General features: G+C 44.3%; 1 protein-coding gene across 2 annotated transcripts in view; it reads left to right on the top strand.

Moving 5' to 3' along the window:
* Nucleotides 1-19,494, top strand: part of UBR1 (ubiquitin protein ligase E3 component n-recognin 1) — a 128,174-nt gene extending 108,680 nt beyond the window's left edge. For both annotated transcript variants that reach the window (XM_075927249.1, XM_006135407.4), the window contains 6 exons: nucleotides 2,812-2,920; nucleotides 3,925-3,981; nucleotides 10,953-11,030; nucleotides 12,592-12,762; nucleotides 16,686-16,787; nucleotides 17,119-19,494. In XM_075927249.1, the coding sequence (XP_075783364.1) occupies nucleotides 2,812-2,920; nucleotides 3,925-3,981; nucleotides 10,953-11,030; nucleotides 12,592-12,762; nucleotides 16,686-16,787; nucleotides 17,119-17,260 (659 nt within the window). In that variant the 3' untranslated portion in view covers nucleotides 17,261-19,494. The remainder of the gene's footprint in view (nucleotides 1-2,811; nucleotides 2,921-3,924; nucleotides 3,982-10,952; nucleotides 11,031-12,591; nucleotides 12,763-16,685; nucleotides 16,788-17,118) is intronic.
* Nucleotides 19,495-21,591: the final 2,097 nt, after the last annotated feature.

Genomic DNA, 21,591 nt, shown 5'->3' with positions numbered 1-21,591 from the left:
ACTCAAAATACAAGGAGCGTTAGCATAGTGTCTCACAGGTCTCCTTTAACAGAGAGCTTCACATTTATTTTTGTGGTGTTTTAAATAAGTACATTAATATTGGTTCCTGCCAAGATCTCTTAAGGACAGAGCTCCACCAAATAATTATCTTCATGGATGCAACTCTCCAATCTCAGTCTCTGTGAGGATGTGACTCTTTCCCACAACCTTCAACTTCTAAGGGCAATGGGTCAAAGAAACAGGCAAGGAACTCTTCTCACATGTCTGAGAGTGGGAAGTCCCTTTAAGCCTAGAGATAACTGCAAGTGAGCACCATCAGCATCAAGACCACAGTGACAATCGCGCCTTGCTATGATCATTGGTATCCAGTACTGCTGACAAGCCCATAGACCCTTTGAACATGGGCACTGAATTTTTGGTACCAAAAGATAACAAACACCCTAAAAAGACACTTGAGTCATTTTTTATATCGCCAGAGGCAGTCTGTCCAGCATTGGAAATACCAGCACAGACAAAGTTTCCATCTCCTTTGGCACCTGCACTGCCACTGTGATGGCTGGCACTGGCAGAATTCTGCCAATCCAGAAACTTCTTCATGACAAATGCAGCCGAGTCCCCTCTAGAGTCCTATCACTGGCTTTTGAGGTTATTTGCAACAAGCTGTCACAGATTGGCTACATGCCATTGTAAACAGCTTTATCATTCACCCCCCCACCAAACATAAAAACTCAGTCTTAAAGCTAGTTAGGTTTTTGCCACCTCTCTTCCTCTTGGAAGCACTTAATTCCTGTGATGGTTAGAAATGTTCACCTAAATGTAAAGCCTAATTATGTTCATGAGTAGTTTATACCCATTTGTTCTTATGCCCTTAGAGTTAAATTTGCAAGGTCCGAAAGATGCTTTTTTAAAACTAGCTTTACTTTTAAACGGAGCACATTTACGTGGCAATCGTGAGACAATAAACATTAAATTTTACTATAGCAATTTTACAGGGCTCAGGAGTTCTCCCAGCAATCAGACCATGCCTTTTCACTGTTTTGTGAGGATAGACAGTGATCCAGAGGAGGTGGTCTCACAATTCTTCTCCCAAATTCTTTGTGAGATCCACTACAAATAGGGTCAAGAAAGTACCTGCAGATGGCTATCCCACCATCACCGTGTTGGTAAAGCCACCCAAGGTACTTCCAACAAGCCGTATGCCATCATAATGGCCATATTGGGACCCTTTGGTGGCACATCAGTAGTTTGTCTTATGAGCTTCAAGCCTTGCCCAAGAACTCTTCCAGGATGCTTCCTTGGCCATGGCATCTAGAGCCTCAAGAGATTTAGGAACAAGAAGCTGGTACTGAGGAGGATGTTACACCAAAGATCATAGCCTCCTCCTCCCTGGATGAATCAGTCATCCTTTCCCCTACCAGAGGACTTCCCTCTTTTGCAGGAGCTGGTAAAAAGGGTGGCACTCTCTATATGCCACAAAGAAGGTCAGGGATACCCACTGTCTGTTCCTCGATATTCCCCACTCTGTTGTCCTCAAAGATTGCCCTCTCAACTAATTAAACTATCTTAGACCCAGATAAAATGGTGTGGCAATCCTTGGGTAATGGACAAAAAGTATGATGTCCCTATAAAGAAATCATCGTTCCTTTTTCTCTCTCTGCCACTCAATTCCATCATGATCAAAACTGTCAATTCCAATAGCTGATCACACAAATCCAGGAAAGTGCCCTACAACTGGGATTGGAAGTGGCTTGATCTCTTTGGGAAAAAAAGGTATATTCGTCTCCTTGGCCACCTTACAATTCTGCACTATCAACCATCAGACGCTCTTGGCCAGGTACAGTTACACACACTACAGCACATCTCTCCAACAATCACAACTCTTCCACACATCTCAGACTATGCTCTGACCCTTAAAGTCATGATTAACCCTAAACTCTTAGGATTCATCTAGCAGCTATAGGATTTCACCAAACCTTAGAGCGATATTTGGTGCTGTCACATTCAACCACTGGAAGGTTCCTCAAGGCTATAATAAACCTCTTTCCTCAACTGCCTACGCCTATGTAGAAACTAAGCATGACACTGAAAGGAGCTGACTAGACCTCCTTTTGATCCCATAATCACTTGTTCACTGATGTACCTATCAGTGAAAATTGCCTTTATGACAGCAATTACGTTGACCAGACAAATAGGAGAGAAAACAGTTCTGATAGTGCATCTCCCTTGTACAATATTCTTTCCAAACAAGATTACTCTCAGGCCACATCCAGAAAGTATTCCCAAGGTAACCTCTCCGTTTCACGTTAATCACTTGATTTCCCTGTGTGTACTGACTAACCTCATGGTGCAGCACAAGGAAAGAGAGTGCATGTGTGGGCACAGCGATGCTGCTGTCAAAAGTTTTCTGATCAGCAATGCAAGAACATAGACGCACCTAGATTGGAGCACTGATTAGGGATGCATCTCTTGAAGAATTATTGTTACTATACAATGTAATTAACTCCTTTTCATACTCAAATAGCAAAATCCTGCTGCTTTAATGCATGTACAATAAACTGTGTGTTATACTATAATTCTCATCCACATCCTCAACTAATGTAAAATGGCACAACTTCATTTAAATCAGTGGAGCTATATCTAGTTACAATAGTTCAAAAGTTGCTCTAAATCTTTAAAATTGTCGTTTGCATCAGTTGCAAAAGGAATAAGAAGAATTGCAGTTTTCCATTATACCTGCTACTGATTGTGTGATCTGTTCAGAAAGGCCTTTAGGAGAATGGACTGTTTGATGTATTTCTTGTTCTTTTGCAGTTTCTGAGGAAGAAGAGTTCAAGGCACTCTGTAGTTATCTATCTCTACCCACCAATCTATTCCTGCTTTTCGAGGAATATTGGGGCACTGTGAGCCCCTTACTCCAAAGGTATGGGGTGGAGAAAGGGGAGTTAATGGGAGCATCCTTCCATTTTATAATGGTTGAAAGGGATTTTCAGATGAAGTTAGTGAATAATCGGTTACACTCTGTCCAATGCCATATTACATTTGCAAAATAATTGATTTGATGAGCAGACTGACTGTCTGAACTACTTAAGTTTGGAATTCGGGGAGACAGTTGGGAGATGTTCATGTAACTTCCATGCTTGGTTCTAATATTAACAAGAAGGAACATAGAGAGAGAGGGAATACAGCCGGGAGTATAAGAATGGACATAAAGGTGAAAGATAGTGCCAGTACCAATGACACGAACAGGTAGGTTGGAATGTAGCAGTAGAATGACTGAACCTAATTGGGTGAGGAATCTGGATAAAGCCAAACAGAAACAATTAAGGTATTTGTACACCAGTGCAAGAAGCCTGGGTAACAGAATGGAGGAACTAGAACTGCTGATGCAGGAAATGAAATCCGATATTACAGGAATAAGAGAAACATAGTGGAATAGTAATCATGACTGAATTACAGATATTCACGAGTATATGTGGTTCAGGTAAGACATAATTGAAGTTAAAATTGTTGCAATAGCATTGTATATTAATGATGAGAGAGACTGCAACAAAATTCGAAATATTCAAATGGATAAGAGACATTTTTTAATCAATATCACTCTGGTGAAAAATGCTACCTGCGGCTCCTCTGTGGTCGCGATTGGGGTATGTTACAGACCCCAAGGATCTAATCTCATGAGGTACTCTAAGGGAAGCAGTGAGTGATAATCCATGTTCACATTCTGAGAGAGTCAGCATTTGCAGACAGTGCTAACATCTTTTAACTACGTGTGTTTCATTCTGACGAAATCTTTATAGTTTGTTTTTAAAAATAGATTTATCTTTTGTATAACATTTTTCACTACTTTCTACATCTCTGTAGTTACAGTTAATAATTGTATATAGTGTTCATACAATATAATCTGCCAAAATTTTTCTGATACAGGTGGTGTGCTGACCCTGCTGTATTAAGTTTTTTGAAAGGAAAAAACATTTCAATAAGGTTTGTTTAATTTTTTCTGGGCTTTGTTTTTGATCTGTAACACTTTGAAGGAGATGAGCTCTGGGTAGTTAAGTGAGGGCAAGTCTTGCAATTAGGGAGCCTTTTCTTCCTCTTGCACCTTTGCCATAAACACATCTGCCTCTTCAAATGGCATTACAGGATTCCTTTAGGAAGATGAAACAATTACTATTCCCTCAGAACATCAAACATCTGCTTTTTTCTGGGTTAGGTTAATGTAATTGGTAACATAAGATAATCTTTACTGGGTTGTAAAATGTATGCCCATCCCATGCAAACTTAGTTTCTTCTTGAGTGGTTGCTCATGTCCATTCGAAGTAGGTGTGCGCACCGCGCGCACTGCGTCTTCCGGAGCGTTTTCCCTAACGGTACCCGTAACGCCGGCAGAGTGCCCTCTAGAGTGGCGCCGCTATGGTGGGGCATAAGTACCCCTGCCGGCGCTGCCCCACCTCAGTTCCTTCTTACCGCAGCGATGGTCGTTGGAGCGTCTCCATATCTCCCAGCCTACTTAGTTAGTTAATGGTTCCCTTTCTCACATTCGTTTGTAAATAGTTCTCACAGTTAGATAGTTAAGTTCTTTGCTTTGTTCCTTCCCCCTTGGGGGTAAGGAATGCCAGGGCCGCAAGGCTTCAAGACGTGCGCTGACTGCGGGAAGTTTATGCCCAGGGGCGACCCACACGACAGCTGTCTTAAGTGCTTGGGTGAAGCTCATCTGGCTATTGCCTGTAAAATCTGCAAGTCCTTTAAGCCCCGTATCAGAAAAGAAAGGGTTTCCCGCCTGAAACTTCTCCTCATGGAGACAGCGCTTCAGCTGGTGCCACCGGAACAGCCTGCGGTGCGCAGCGCACCGGCTTCCACGCGGGACGCCCCTCACCGGCACTGCGCATCGGCGTCGACTTCTCGGCACCAATCGCACTCTCCTCCGACTAAGAGAGTGAAGAAATCCCGGGGAAGGTCCCCTTCAAAGAAGACAACGTCGGTTGGGCACCACACTGTGGGCTCTCCGGTGCGCGTATCGTTCCCTCCGCACCGTCGGCACCGAGGAGGCCTAGGTAGTCCTGGTCACCTACCTCCACAGCGCCCGTCCACACCAGATACGTTAGAGGCGGCGCAGAACCCCTTATTAGCCTCACGACCGCCCCTCCATCCTCGGTTGACTCGGAAGGGTCGAGGTCACCATCGTCAGAGGCTCAGCTGGCTACGGCTTCACTCCAGCATGGCCCAGGTCGGCATGCTAAAGTGGCTTATGCGTCGGGACCACCCCATGTGGGGTCAGTACCGATCGCTACTTCGGCACCCTTCTCGTCGCCGAGCCGTCACTCTCTCAGGGAGTTGCCAGCCATGCGCAACCTGAGATACAGTTGAGCTCCTTGCCAGCTCCCCGCCTGGCGGTGCCGGTACCGTATCTGAGTAGCCATGTGGCGTCCACTCAGACCTTTCTCTCCTCCATGGAGGTCACCCAGGAGCCGGCGTCCATCTCCGTGCCTTCATCTGCACCAGCATCGACGCAGTGGTCTCGCCAGGCATCGGGCCTGGGTACCCGGTGCCGCAACCGCTGGCCGCAACTCAACCGGCACCGGGCCTGAGCACCCCGGTGCCGCAGCTGCTGGCGACTCAACCAACACTGGGCCTGGGCACCCCGGTGCCGTAACTGGGTGCCGTTGAACCCTCGGCACCGGGTCTAGGTCCCCCGGTGCTGCAACCGTCAGCGGGCCTTCCAACACAGGGCATGGGTCCCCCGGCCCCACAGATAGTGCGGCCACGATGTACTCATGCGGGTAAGCCCGAGTCAATGGCAAGGTTTGCCCCACTTTCTTCATCAGCTCCGCCCTGGCCGAGGAATAATCGGACTCCGGACTCGGATGCTTCCTCCGTCTGTTCGGACTCCTTGAGGGCATCCTCGACCCATAGATCCAGGTCCAGACATAGGAGGGACCACACTCAACTAACGTGGCCTCCGCACCAACAGTGGTCTTTCTGGACCTCCTGGGCCTACCATCAGTGGCAAGGTCAGCTGCCTTCTTCTCTGGGGTCGGGGACGTCAGGGCACGGTTCCCGACCGTCGGTGTGCCTGTCCCGAGCCCCTCCCTCCCCTCTCCGGGCACCTCAACCCGATCCAGCGGCACCGCAACCAACGGCACTGGAGGTGGACCCATCGGGAACGCAAGCTGCTCAAACGGCTCCGCAACTGTTCCTGTGCCACTTCAGGAGTCGTTGTCGTCCCCGGACGAGGCACTAGCAGACCCTGCACTGAGTCTGCCGTCAATGGATGCCCACACGCACCAGGACCTCCTCCGCCGCATGGCTGCCAACTTGGCCGTTCCGGTGGAACCTGTCATCAAGGACACGGATCCAATGGTGGACATCCTCACGGAAGACGCGCCTGCTTGATTGGCCTTACCTCTTAACAAAACGGTATCAAAGATTACCAACGCCCTGTGGCAAACGCCGGCAACCTTGACCCCTACCTTAAAAGGGGTCGAGAGGCGTTATTACGTCCCAAACTCGGGGCATGATTACCTGTACTCACAACCCACCCCCGGGTCCTTGGTCGTGCAGGCCGCGGCCCAAAAGGAAAAACTCCCTCAGCCGGGCCCTTCTCCAAAGGCTAGGGAACCTAAGAGGCTGGACCTATTGGGCCGTAAGGTTTACGCCACAGGGGCGTTACACCTCCGAATCGCAAACCAGCAGGCGATGCTGAGTAGGTATGCCTTTAACACCTGGCAGGCCGTCGAAAACTTCTGAGACAGACTCCCTGTGGAGGACCGTCAGGAGTTCGCGGCTGTTGCCTCGGAGGTCAAAGTCATCTCGCGAACCGCTCTCCAGGCGCCTCTGGACACTGTGGATTCAGCAGCCCGCACGATGGCGACTGGTGTCGTTATGCATCGGGGGCAGGGGGCATGGCTCCACGTCTCGGGAATTCCCCCGGATGTGCAGCATACAATTCAGGACTTGCCCTTTGAGGGCAAAGCTCTGTTCTCGGAGCACACCGACTCTAGGCTCCATACCCTGAAGGACACTAGGTCCACCCTGAAGTCCTTGGGCATCCACACGCCGGCTCCACACCAGCGACAGCTGCCCTATAGGCAGCAGGGAAGGGCGCAGCCCCAGGTCCCCCGAGGGGATTACTGGAGGCGCTGTCCCCGGGCCTCTGGTGGAGGTTCCGGGGCGGCCGCGCACCCTCAGGGCGCATGGGGTCAATGTCGCCCCAGGACCGATACCCAGCGTGGAGGTCCTCACAGTCCTTCCCATCAGTGCAAGCCTCAGTTTTGACGCTTCGTTCGAGAGTCCCGTACCAATCTCCTGCCCCGGCCCCCTGTTTGGGGCCAGGCTATCCCTTTTTGCCCATGCTTGGGCCTTAATAACTTTAGATGCCTGGGTTCTGAACATTGTAAGTGCAGGCTACTCTATCCCTTTCCTAGGCCCGCTGCCCTCAAATCCCCCTTCGCTGTCTCTAGTAAGGGACACTCCTCACAAACACATCCTCTGTCTGGAGGTGTCTGCGCTCCTCGAAAAAGGAGCGATAGAGGAGGTTCCTCCGCACCTGCGAGGAAGGGGTTTTTACTCCTGTTATTTTGTTGTCCCCAAACTGAAGGGACGGGTCCGTCCCATCTTGGACCTCCGAGATCTAAACAAGGCAGTAGTAAAACACAAGTTCAGAATGGTGACCCTGGCATCGGTCATCCCAGTACTACAATTAGGAGACTGGTACGCGACTCTCGACCTCAAGGATGCGTACTTCCACGTGGCAATCAGACCCAGCCACTGGAGGTTCCTCAGGTTTATCGTGGGCCAATACCATTTTCAGTTTACAGTGCTCCCTTTTGGTTTATGTACGGCACCGAGGGTATTCACGAAATTCATGGCAGTGGTTGCTGCATATCTCCGCAAACAAGGGGTGCACGTGTTTCCGTACCTCGACGACTGGCTGATCCAAGGTCGCTCGTACGGGCAGGTAGAAACTCACGTGGCACTTACAAGAGCCCTTTTTCCTAAGGTTAGGACTCCTGATAAATATCAAAAAGTCATCCCTGACTCCTTCGCAACAGATAGAATTTGTGGGAGCCCTCCTCAATTCGAGGGTGGCAAGGGCGTTCCTGCCCAAGAGCAGGTTCCTCTCCATAGTGGAGCTGATCTCGGGGCTAACTCGGTCCCCTATAATGACCCCTCGGGTCTGCTCCAGGCTCCTAGGCCATATGGCAGCGTGCACATACACGGTCCGCCATGCCAGGTTGCGGATGAGACCCATGCAGGCGTGGTTGGCGAAGGCCTTCAGCCAGTCGAGGGGTCTTTGGGACTCGATAATTATGGTGCCCAAAGTAATTCTGGACTCCCTCCTATGGTGGACCCAGGAACCTGTGGTACGCAGTGGGGTCCCTTTCAATATCCCTCCCCCCTCCCTGACGCTGGTCACTGATGCGTCCGACCTGGGCTGGGGAACACACCTGGGGCAACACAGAACTCAAGGCCTTTGGTCCCCCTCCGAGCGAGCCCTACACATAAACGTCCGGGAATTGCGGGCGGTGAGGCGAGCCTGCGAAGCCTTCCTGCCAAGGCTCGCCCACCGCTCGATCCTGGTTCGTATGGACAACACAGCGGCGGTCTTTTACCTCAACAAGCAGGGTGGGGCGCGTTCACCTCCCCTCTGCAAAGAGGCCCTTCAACTTTGGCATTTGTGTGTCACGCACGGCATCACACCTCAAGCGGAATACCTCCCGGGGTGCAAAAACCTGCTAGCGGACACGCTGAGCAGATCCTTTGGAGCCCACGAGTGGACCCTCAAAGTCTCTGCCCTCCGCCAGGTTTTCCGCAGGTGGGGTTATCCCCGCCTAGACCTGTTCGCCTCGGTAAGCAATACCAAGTGCAGGGACTACTGTTCCCTGCTGGGACTGGGGAAATATTCCCTGGGGGATGCCCTGACGACCGTGTGACCAGAGGGCATCCTCTATGCCTTTCCCCCGTTTCCCCTAATTTCCAGGGTATTGACCAGGGCGAGGACATTTCGGTCCTCGATCATTCTCATAGCCCCCAGGTGGCCCAGACAGTTCTGGTTCCCCATCCTGGTGGACATGCTTGTCCAGGACCCAATAGCACTCCCTCCAGTCCGGGATCTGCTAACTCAACCCTGGGGCGAGGGGATCATGGTTCACCCGGATCTCCGGTCTCTCCATCTAACGGCATGGTTTATCCATGGTTGAACCAACCTGAAAGGGAATGTTCCCAAGAGGTTCAGATGATTCTCCTCAGTAGCAGGAAACCCTCTACTAGACGGTCGTACGCTGCCAAGTGGCGGCGCTTCTCGTCTTGGGCGTCCTGGAGAGGAGTACACCCGTCCTCGGCTCCTATCCCAACTATTCTTGACCACCTTTTCCAGCTTCGGTCTAGTGGCCTATCTTTCTCTTCTATCAAAATCCATGTGGCATCTCTCTCCGCCTTCCATGTTGGTATGGCAGGAGTCTCCCTTTTTTCTAACCCAGAGGTTAAACGGTTTCTTACTGGCCTGGAAAATCTGTACCCCTCGGTGAGGGCCCCGCTTCCCGCCTGGGACCTTAATGTGGTCCTCCACAGGCTTATGCTACCTCCCTTTGAACTGCTGGCCGCGTGTTCCCTGCTGCACCTCTCATTGAAGGTTGCCTTTATCATGGCCATTACATCGGCTCAAAGGGTGTCGGAACTAAGGGCGCTAACTATAAACCCGACCTACCTTGTCTTTTCCAATAACAATGTAAGGCTATGGCCTCATCCAGCCTTCCTTCCAAAAGTGGTATCACCATTCCACCTGTCCCAGGGGATTTATCTCCCGGTGTTTTTCCCAAAGCCCCACGCCTCCTCTAAGGAGCGGGCTCTGCACTCCCTGGACGCCAAGCGGGCGCTGGCTTTCTACATTGATAGGACCAGGCCGTTCCGTAAATCACAACAGTTGTTTATTGCATTCAGGGACAGGGTCAAAGGGTCGCCTATTTCCACGCAAAGGCTCTCAAGATGGGTGGTGCAATGTATCACAGAATGCTATCACCTGGCTGGTAAAACCCCACCCAGGATGAAGGCACACTCCACCAGGGCGCAGGCGTCCTCGGTGGCTTTTGGTGCCCAGGTACCGATCACAGAAATTTGCAGGGCAGCCACCTGGTCTTCCCTTCACACGTTTGCAACACACTATGCGCTACCTCAGCAGGCTGGGGAGGATGCAAGGGTGGGCTCTGCAGTCTTTGAATCTGTGATGTAAATATGTTTCCGGTTGTCTTGTTCTTAAATGGTACCTTTATCAGTGTTGAATTGTTCAAATAAATCAGTTTATTGTTCACCTCACTTCATGACTCTGGTGGCATGATTGCTCCGACCCCTCCTCCGTGAGGTTAGCTTGGTAGTCACCTACTTCGAATGGACATGAGCAACCACTCGAAGAAGAAGAAAAGAACGGTTATTTACCTGTAACTGTTGTTCTTCGAGATGTGTTGCTCATGTCCATTCGACTCCCACACTACCTCCCCTTCGTCGGAGTGTCCGGCAAGAAGGAACTGAGGTGGGGCAGCACTGGCAGGGGTACTTATGCCCCGCCATAGCGGCGCCACTCTAGAGGGCGCCCTGCCGGTGCTACAGATACCGCTAGGGAAAACGCTCCGGAAGACGCGGTGCGCGTGGTGCGCACTCCTACTTCGAATGGACATGAGCAACACATCTCGAAGAACAACAGTTACAGGTAAGTAACAGTTCTTTTTCTCACCATTGTTGTACATTTACTGTGAAAATGTTTCCTGTGTAGTTTGTCTTATACCCTTTATTTGGGCTGCTAGGGGTTGTGACATGATTTGGGGGACTGGATGGTTGGATGAAAGGACAGGGAGTTTACCAGAACGGTAAAATATTGGTCACATATGTCATTCTGTTTGTTGTGAGCTTTGTGTGACTTCATTAATATTTTTACAATATTTTTTCTTTCTCTAATTTACTAGATATCCAAGAAAAAGAAATAATTTGATACAGCTTCCAGAAGACTACAGCTGCCTCCTGAATCAAGCCTCTCAGTTTAGGTAATAAAAAACAGTTAGAGCTGCCACCTTATCATGTATTTTCTTCTTTTCATAATCTTGCAGTAATTTTGGGATGGAATTCAAATGCTGCCACTTCAGTCCAGAAAAGAAAACATCACCTGTGATATGCAAGTCTGGGAAGGGTATTACAAAATTTGAGATGAACGTACTGTTTTGTTCCTAAACATCAATAACCAGCGGTCCAGTTTAAATGTGATACTACTTACTTTTCACATAATGGCCATGTATAACTGATACACCTCAGTAAGCAGGTGTAGGCTTGATACAGTTGACAGTTGTTTGCATCATTGACCATTTCAGGACCAGAGGTTTGGCTCTGGCTTAAAGCAGAAATACTGAACTTGATCCACAGATGAAGTTTTGGTAGCAGATAAGGCAATGTGAAGATGTATCATTTCACTTTAGTTATCCATCCTGTGGAAAAAACATGGAAATTCTCTAAAGAGAATTTTGCACGTGGAAGCTTGTTTTGTATTTAATATTTATTTCTCATGAATTTATTTCTCGTGAATGAATCACTTGTTTGATCTGGAATAAAAGGGAGGCAGGCATGGAGCAAGTTACACTATGTTGCCCTGCCAGTGCTGCTCTTGACCTACATAACCTTGACCCTTTTGGCATCTTAGTACTGTGCCTGTGTGCCAGTTTTGTTGTTTTGTATAAATGGACTTAGAATAACATCACTGAATTGACTTCAACTTTTTGGTTTGATTCCATTCCTAATCTAGTATTTCCTCAGTATTTAGTTTTAATAAACCCATTTCAAGAAATGTGCCATTTGCATTAATGATTTACTGAAGAGAGGTGCATTAGTCATGGAGAAGAGGATGTATTTTCATTGCATTCATGCTGTTTTAATATTCATTTTAGCAATCTTTGAATCCTGTTGGCATCTAAACACTGATGCAGTTGTCTCCTTTTGTCTATTTCCATTAAATATAGAAGGAGGCTCTCAATTTCTATATTGTGATCCACATCCTAGATCTGTTCAATTTTCAGTTGCATGGGTTGCCTTATCTGCCGTTTGCAATAGCATAAGATTTCAATCACAACGACAGCCACTGCTTACATGGGAAATGAATAGGAAAATATTAAATGTCGTTTTAGTTATGTTAGCAGTTGGGAAATGAAGAGGAGAGTTGTGATCATGTGAGCAGGTGTGGATTTGGAGCAATACTTTGAAAGACAATATTTTGAGAACCTCTAGAACATCACATAGCAGATGTTATTGGAGGGACATATGTCCCATGGGATCACAAAATTGAATTACTTTAGAAGAGATTTCACTGAACTTATACCAATGTCCCAACTGACCAGCTGTAGAGAGGAGCAGCTCTTCCTTCTGAGGAAAAACTAGGAAGAATTTTACCAGATAATTTCTAAAGAAGCATTGTGATGGACTGTGCCTCTTTTCTGGAAAAGGCCATCTGGTTGAAAGAGCACGGATAATTAAATATATTTTTAAAATCTTTGCGTTGTATTTGCAATAACTGTTTTGTTTCCATATGACCCTTAAAAATTACCACCTTTCTCTTTACAGGTGCCCACGGTCTTTTGATGATGAACAAAAGCACCCAGTGTTGTGTTTGTTCTGTGGAGCCATGTTGTGTTCCCAGAATACCTGTTGCCAGGAATTGGTGGATGGGGAGGAGCTGGGAGCCTGTACCTATCATGCTCTCCATTGCGGAGCTGGAGTGTGTATGTTCCTCAAGTAGGTAACGGGCAAGTGTGAAACTTTTTTTCAGGGAAAAGTAATTTAAGTAAAAAGTAATTTAAGAAGACCAGATAACACAGAAGAGCAAAAATCCACATGCTCTTCGGAACAGGAGGGAGAGCCTCCCCAGGCACCCTTTAGCCTCCTGATTCGTACAAGGCCATTATTGCCTGTTCCACTTCACCAGGGAGTGAGGGGAAAGTACACAGTTTGTATTCCTCACTCTGGCTGGGGAGCACAGGGGAGCCCTGGTCCAGGCTGGGGGGAGGATGCATCCGGGTGAAACACTGAAAATTTATTCATTTTTAATTCTTTTTTTTTTTTGAGTATGCCTTTATATTTTTGGGCTGCAAAAAACAGTACTGGAAAAAAACGGGTTCCAACTAAAGTAAAAAGTTTGGGAAACCCTGGTCTAGCCAGCTTTCTATCCATCTTACAGTTCATTTATCCAATCCATATTCCCTTAACTTGCTGGCAAGAATATTGTGAGTGACAGTTTCAAAAGCTTTGCTAAGCTGGCACGGGGGCTTTGGGAGGACCAGAAACAACTTATTTGAATATTCATCATTTGCTTAATGAAAATGCAAATATGCAAGTGAATGTTACTGGTTCTCCAAAAGCTCGTGAATGGATTTACTGGACCGCATGTCAAAAAGTTTGGGAACCCCTGCTTTACAAAAATCATGGCAGTAGTAGTTGCATTACTCTGAAGACTGGAAGTTCAGGTTTACCTCTGCCTGAATAACTAACTTGTAAGATGCCATTCTACATTGCAAGTACAGAACAGAGTTGACTCGATCCATTTAGTGTTCAGTGCAGTGGGATTGTTAACACAGATGTGAAGGATAAAATGTATAGGAATTATATTGGATTCATCTCAAGCCAGGTTGTTTCTTTCAGTATCCAGATTCTGAGTAATCTGATCAGTTGTTACAGACTTGAAGGCTTGCTCCACCACAATTGAACAAAACTGTTTGAGGCTTCCAGATCAAACCCCTTCTACTTGTGTGGTTTAGTATGCAACTGTGCCACAGAATATTACAAGGCATGCTGGCATTGGTCTACTTGTCAAGCTGCCACCAGTTAGACTCATTGGTGAAAGGGTCCTCACATGTCCTCACCTCCCTAGATTAGTGGACAAATCTTGCCGTTGTACATGTAGGCATTCTGTTTACCCATCCGCAAACAATACTCATGCTAGTGATAGATGCTTCTGATCTGGGGTCGTGAGCCCACCTTAGTTCTCTAGAGACTCATAATCTTGGGTCCTCAGAGGACTCAGCTTTACACATCAGTGTCAGAGAGTGGAAACCTGTCATCGCAACATACCAAGTATTTCTGTTGTAGATTAATGGAAGCAGCTTGTTAGACCTCACAAACAACACAGTTGCAGATTGTTTACAAGTCACCACAAATAATCTCTTTGCTAGATGTGGCCAGGTACATCTTCCACCAATGGCAGCTTCCCCAAATAGATCTTTTTGACTCACAATCCAATATAATGTGTCAGCAATTCTGCTCCCTACATGGTCACAGAATAGCCCAGGTTCCGTAACAGGTACCTTTTTACTAAGAAGCTTCTCTATGCTTTTCTACGAATTCCATTCATTCACAAACTGTTACTAAAGACAAGATAGAACCAGGCCAAATTCACACAACCACGCTCAGCATGGACCCATCCATGTTGGTTCTCCACTCTTCTGGCACTGTCAGTAAAACTTCTAATTTCACTTCCACTACGCTTGAACCTAATCTCCCAGGATCATGATTGCCTACTCTACCTGAGCCTACAGTCCCATCAGTTAATTGTATGGATATACCATCACTAGCAACTAAAAGCAAGTCTACTCAAAAGACATCAAGAGATCCTGTTGAATAACTGAAAGCCTTCTACAAGAGTAACTTGCCTCTGTCATTTGAAATGTTTTCCCATATGTTCTCATCAGTGTGGAATATCATTAATCAGTTCTTCAGTTCGATATCCTGGACCTGAATTATTACATCTGAATCAGATCTTAGTTCCTTGGAGGTTGCATATAACAGCTGTTTCAGTACTTTGTCTTAAAGTGGACAATCACTGTATTTTCTTCAGCGATATATCAGTAAAGTTTTTAAAAGGCTTAGTGAAATTAAACCTTCCAGGTGCAAGCTTCAGTTGCCCTGTGGAATCTAAACTAGTAATGTCAAGAAATTTGGGTTCCCCAGGAAAGACACTGGCTACCTGCTCTCTACTGTATCAGTAAATTAAGATGGCATTTTTGGTGGCCATTACCCCTGCCAGAAGAATAAGGGAACTGTGGACATCAGTCTGCATTCAGATGTTTTTTTTTAAGGACCTGTATTCTCACCCAAAGGTGGCTTCTTTCCACATCAACTGGCCAGTTTACTTACCCAAAGTTTACACAAAGCTACACATGAGCAAGAAAGAAGAGCATTTGCATACCCAGGACATGAGGAGAGCCTAGGTAGAACCAAACACTTTCATAAATCATCCCAACTATTCATAGCAGTGGCAGACAAAGAAAAAAGTCAGTGTACCTCCAGAGAATTTCTTCCTGGATCACATCCTATGTTCATATGTGCTATGACTTGGCTAATGTTGCTCTGCCTAGCAGTGTCACAGCTCATTCAATGAAATTGCAGTTGGCCTCAATGGCTTTTCTAGCATAAGTTCCATCTGTTGACATTTGTAGAGCAGCAACCTTCTCATTTCACACATTGGACTCCCATTGTATTGTGACTCAAGAGTCCAGAGATGATGCTAGATTTGGACAAGTTGTTCTCCAGTCTTCATTGAAATAGACTCCGATCCTATGTCTTGGTCTTATAGTTTGAGTGTCACCAAGATTGGAATGCACATGTACAGTCAGTCAAAGAAGAAAAATGATTATTAACCTGTTCTCTAACTTCTTTTGCACAACCCACCTGTCTGTCACCCTACATTGAAATTCTGGCAAGTAGGAACTGAGTTGGGTTATGAACAGCTCTACTTTTTATTGGTGCATGCAATAGTGCACTACAGCAGGGAGGAGCTGCCCCAACAGGTACCACCATGGGATAAGTTTGTGAAGGGTGTCAGTGTGCTTGTTGCACAACCAAAAGTGGAATGGACATGTGCAGCACATGCTGAAGAGCAATTACAAAACAGTAGTAACAATTTTATTATTATTGATAAGGTTCCTTGTGTCATGGGTATCTAACACCATACAATCAATTATATATTTGTTGCTTTTGTGAAAGTCTGTTAGGCAGGAGTGGACATTAAATGGCAGCAGTTCACCAGGGTTAGCCCCTGGCAGGCTGCCACTGCTATTTTTACCTGCACTTCCCCATGTATCAGCGATCACAGCTCCAGTTGGCCGTGGATAACCATGCCCAACCAGTGGGAGTGGCAGAAAGCAGCTCCCATTGGCCAGGAATGGCAATCTGCACCCAGTGGGAACTATGGTTGCCTGTACCTGTGAATACGCAGATAAATATAATGGTGAGGGCCCTCCAGAGGTTAACCTAGTGGACCAGATCTGGCCTATAGGTCAGTATTTGCCCGCCCCAGCTTTAAGGGCTTGTCTGAACACAGAAATTGCACCAGTGTAGCTTAAATAGATTTTAAAAAATTATTTAAACTCTTGCAATCCCCTGAGTAGATGCTCCTTTTTGTTGGTTTAAGTCTAGATTTTATCTGTTTAGCTTGCATCTAATTTACAGATGTAAAATAAGCCGAGATATAAGCCAGGTTTAAACCATTGTAGGAGTGTCCACTTAGGAGATTATACCAGTTTAACTAAATCTGTGTAAAACAATCCTTGTTAGTTAAACCAGTGCAACTTTTTGTGTAGACCAGTTAAAATTTAAGTTTTCTTATAAATAGTACCTGCAAACTGGTATGTTTGTTAACATTTTAAACTTTTTTTTTCCTTAAGGATCAGGGAGTGCAAAGTAGTCCTGATAGAAGGTAAAACCAGAGGCTGCTTATATCCTGCTCCCTATCTTGATGAATATGGAGAAACAGATCCAGGCCTCAAGTAAGTACATATTTAACTTGCTAGGAGTCTTATTTTTGTTCTCTTTTTTGTTGTCCCCCTTATACTGCATGCAGTTCCTACATAGTTCTGAACAGTCCCATTTCTGTTAGACTGATTGTGATTAATAACGATTTTTCACCCTCTTATCCCATATTTTTCTTGGCTATTAGCATGCATAGTTAATGCGGGACTGTTTTTAGACACTATGCCTAGACATATTTGTACTGATGGAGTAGAGACATCCAGGAAAGAGAGAAGAAAAGGTCAAAAGATACGGATATGTTATATTGTAATGTGCCTAATGAATGTTCTTCTTATTTCTCCCATGAAGAAGAGGCAACCCATTGCATTTATGTCATGAACGTTATCGGAAACTCCATCTTCTGTGGCAGCAACACTGCATCGTAGAAGAGATTGCCAGGAGCCAGGAAACCAATCAAATCTTTTTTGGATTCAACTGGCAGTTGCTCTGAGTCCTAGCTTTTAATTAAATTCGAATGACTATGGATGATCTAACAAAGGAAAGGGAGGGGGGTATTGCAAAACCTTCTCTAAGGGGGATTCTCTAGCTCATATACATGACTGATGCATCCAAACAAAATCATTCTCATTCATAGGGTTTATTTTAAAAAATCCTATGTGGTGACTGTTGTAGAATATACAGGGACAGAAATATCTTATTCCAGAGGCTATACTGATGTTTAGATGATGGTAGCTTCCCACATCCACCTACCTTCCATACGGACACACACACCAAAAGTCCCAAACTGTCATTTACTGGCACTGAGAATATACCTGGATGTGTGTTGCTAGGAAAGATCCAAGTAAAAAAAACTGTTAATATTTCCAGTCATGTGGTGCAATTGGCATATCAGGGTTGTTGTGATGTCTGAAATTATTTGTATGTCTTAAAATTACAACAATGTAGCTGGAGCTGTGAACAATCCCTCTTCCTCCTTACAGTGTGTCTCAGTTCCTAGCCCTGTCTTAGAACTTAAATTGGCCAAGGTCTGTGACATATTTTCAAAAGAAAAAGTGATGCCTCAAGTAATTAATAGCAACAGGCTCAGCAAGCATTAAGTGGTACAGCAGAAACCTGCACTGTGCCAGACCCTGGAGAGTGCTTTCAGAGGAATAATGTTTTCACTAATCCAATCTTTAAAAGAAGGGCAGAAAGAGTGAATTATGTGGGAGAATTTCCATCTTGCTTGGTGCATGTGAAATTAGAGAGTGTATGCTTGTTACATTGCCAGTACTTATTGCACCTTATATAATACAGTTTTAGTCTACTAATTCTGTAGACTGCCCCAAGAAGTCCAGCATCACACTGCTGTGGTCAGCTTTACTATGTTTGTAATGGTATTCTGCAGTCCATGCAGAAACCAACTCTAGACTGCACTAGTTCTGCACTCTAGTTAGCCATCTGTCAGCTACAAAAAACAAAACCATAGACTGCAGTTTAAAAAGCCATTTAAAGTTGAATAAAAAAGCGAGGCCCTATAGAAGAAATCAAGGCCCTATAGAAGATAGCATGGCAAGATAATCTACTTAGAATCACTAAACACAGGCATAAGTTAATATGTTGTATCTCCATATTGGAGCGACTTCCCACTCTTCATTCTTGTGTTATCTGTTTGGAGTGGCCCATAAACTATATGTTTCTGGATATACTAACCAGATGCTGGTTGTAACTGAAAGAAAAAAATAGTTGACTTTCTTTTTCAATATCAAATGGCATATTGTGATTGAACCATTTTTCATTAGCTCGCTGTTCTGTTTCCTGGTTTTTAGCCATAATAATTTACATGAAGGGATCTTCTGATGTGACAAGTAAATGTTCTAAATACATAAATACCCTATAACTATTATTTTTCCAGGCAACACCACTTCTGTCCGAAAGCCTGAACTATTCAGGGAATGGATTTTAGATCAGTTCTACTTTCCCTCTCTTGCTGTGTGTGTACGTGTGTTGCAGGAAGGGTGATTTTTTTTTTAAGTGCTCTGTTAAGGCTTAGAGAGGGAGGGCTATAAATAATTTTGTGACCTGCTGTTCAAGAGCATGTGCATATATATACACATTTGCATTCACTTCTTGATGCAGTGAGAGGACATGCCAGGTGGAAGGGAGAATCTTAAATCATGATTTCATGCTTCGGTTTAATAATTCTCCTCCTAGTTTCTTAAAATCTTTAATGAACAGCAGTCAATACACATTTAAAAGTGAAATTAAAATGGGTCAAAATATCAAATAATTATTTTCTAGCAGTCAAATAATCCTTAAAACCTTTGCTAATTTTTCAGCTTATTTTCCCCCAGTCAGTGTAAATATTTGTCTTCAGTATCTTTTCCTACCTTCCTCTTACTGCAATGAAAACTTCTCACTTCATTTTGATGTTTTCAGTTTTTTAAACTGAAGGTAAATTCCTTGCATAGAACCAATTGTTTCGTTAGTCTTGTCTAAATCTGTGATTGAAACCTTGGGTAAGGAAAACCAGTTCCATGGAAATTTGTGTGCAGTGGCCAGTTCAAAGGTTACCAATAATACTACTTACCAGCCAAAGTACTCTATTGAAATTAGCAAACATGCTTCAGGGAGTTCAGCAGTGACTTCATAGCTGTGTTCTCACTCACTGTTTCCCTGTGTTTTCCATTGTCATGTATCAGATACTTTCAGTAATCTTGAACTTTCAATGATGGAAGAAGTTTACACCCATGAAGTTCAGCTAACAAACATACAGCAAGATCAATTTATTTTGTAGTGCTGGTAATGAGCAATTCAAACTCTGCTACATAGAGACAGGAACTTGTTTTAATCAGGCAAACTCTTGCTTAACATTCCCAAATGTCTTTCTATTAGGTGGAGCAGTAGTAAAGTGAAGGTGAAGGAAGAAATGTTGCATTGTTTTCTATACCTTTGCACTTATTATTCTTGCAAATGGGCTCCCAGATCATCCACTAATGACTACAGTTATTTCACATTTCATAAAGTACTATGCAGTTTGGTTTACTGTATTATCTGTATTTAGTGATTGCAAGATGCTTTTGCCACTGATTTGAATTCCATCCAAGATAAACTGAAGAAGTTATTTGAATAATGCATATATTGGTATCCTTAACTGCAAAAATGTAAATTTGAAACTTGTATAATGTCCTTGTGCTTTTGAAATAAAATATCTTATGTATATTTAAAAGAGGAAATAAAGCAACTTCTCATATGTTGTTGGGCTTTTATTAGGAAGCAATTTAGTATTTTACATTTCTCTTTAGAAGAGAAGCTACAGTGATGCCATCAGCATGGAAGAAGAGGTAAACAGTATCAGTTACTGTTATAGCTGATTAGTACTAGTTAACAGTGCTAACGTAATTTTAAATTCATGTTAGAGAAATACTTCATTCTGAAACTCTTCCTGTTTTTTAGCTTCTAAGCTTCCAAGTCTTTTACTGCGATTCTCAATACAGAGAAAACTTTGTAAATTTATAATTTACAATTTGCTTTAAATATATATTTATCTTAGTGACATTGAGAACCTTGACAATCTAAATTCAAAGAAAATTTACTATACTGTCTATCATATACTGTAGCTGAATACCCTCAAGGCCATTTGTATTTTGTTTTGTTGGGTAATATTCATGTTCACATGAAAAGTAGAAATATAAGAGACACAATACTATCCCAGAGCTCTGCAAAGAACCAGAGTAATAGGAGAATTGGCATTCTGTTTCTCCCATACTTGAATAGATGCAGTCTTCTGCAGCAATTTGCAAATTAAAGCAAAGCTCTCAAACTGTCACTGTCTTTAACTGTTTATGCTACCAGCAGCTAGGCATCACCCCATTCTTACTCCTTTCAGTGTTCACATATGTCACCTTTCAGAAATGTAAGAAGATAATTGTGGCCCATGTAAATTTTTTTCTTGGCTGATCAAAAAATTACATAGTGTTTAGAATCAAGCTAGGAGGTTTGTAAGCATCTTCCTGCAACAATGGTCTAAAGAATATTAGACGTGTAAAGTCACTGGTTTAGAAAAGGTATGGCTGTATTTCTTACAGAATAAAACAAAATCTTCATATTTCACATATCTTGGGGGACAACTTGCAAATTTCCAGATATGCCGGCTTAGCCAGCACATGCTTTGTTTTAGTGGTTGAAATCTCTATATTCTGAACTTCAAGATTTCTAGATTTTATGGTGTAGAGTTAACAGTCTCTTCTTTCAAGTATAGAATGAAAAGCCTAAATGAATTCTACAACTCTCCTAACTGAAAATATTGGTCTTATTCTTCCATTCATTCTCCTAAATGTGATGTGTGGTCAGTTTGATCTATTTTTACTTGTATTTAGCCATTATTCAAAATGTAATTTTTGAATACAGAAAATATAAATTACTCTTCGAGACAGGCTGCTACAATCCTTTCTGTAGTTAGCTGTGTCCCTTTAAAGGTGCCTGAGCTGGTAGAACAATGAGGAAATACAAACTCGAGGAGGGGGAGGTTAAATTGGAAATGACTTGGTACTTGTAGTGATGAGCACCACAAGAGGCAAGATGAGAAAGTGTTAAGAAGTTTAAATCAGGGCTGAGATTTGTATTTTGTTTAATTGGTTTTACATATTTCAATAGATTGGGGTATCAGGGATCCAGGATCCCAATTTTCAGTATATGTTTTACACCAGTTTGGTGATCAGTGAGGAGGAGACTTCAGACTTTGCACTTGGTTGGATGTTATTACATGACCTATTCTGGTGAAGTTAGTGCTAATAGAGCATTTAATGCAACGTGAACAATAGCATCACTGAAGAGTTGTGT

The sequence above is a fragment of the Pelodiscus sinensis genome, chromosome 4 (assembly GCF_049634645.1).
Source record: "Pelodiscus sinensis isolate JC-2024 chromosome 4, ASM4963464v1, whole genome shotgun sequence".
NCBI lineage: Eukaryota > Metazoa > Chordata > Testudines > Trionychidae > Pelodiscus > Pelodiscus sinensis.
This window is presented reverse-complemented; position numbering and strand designations above follow the sequence as displayed.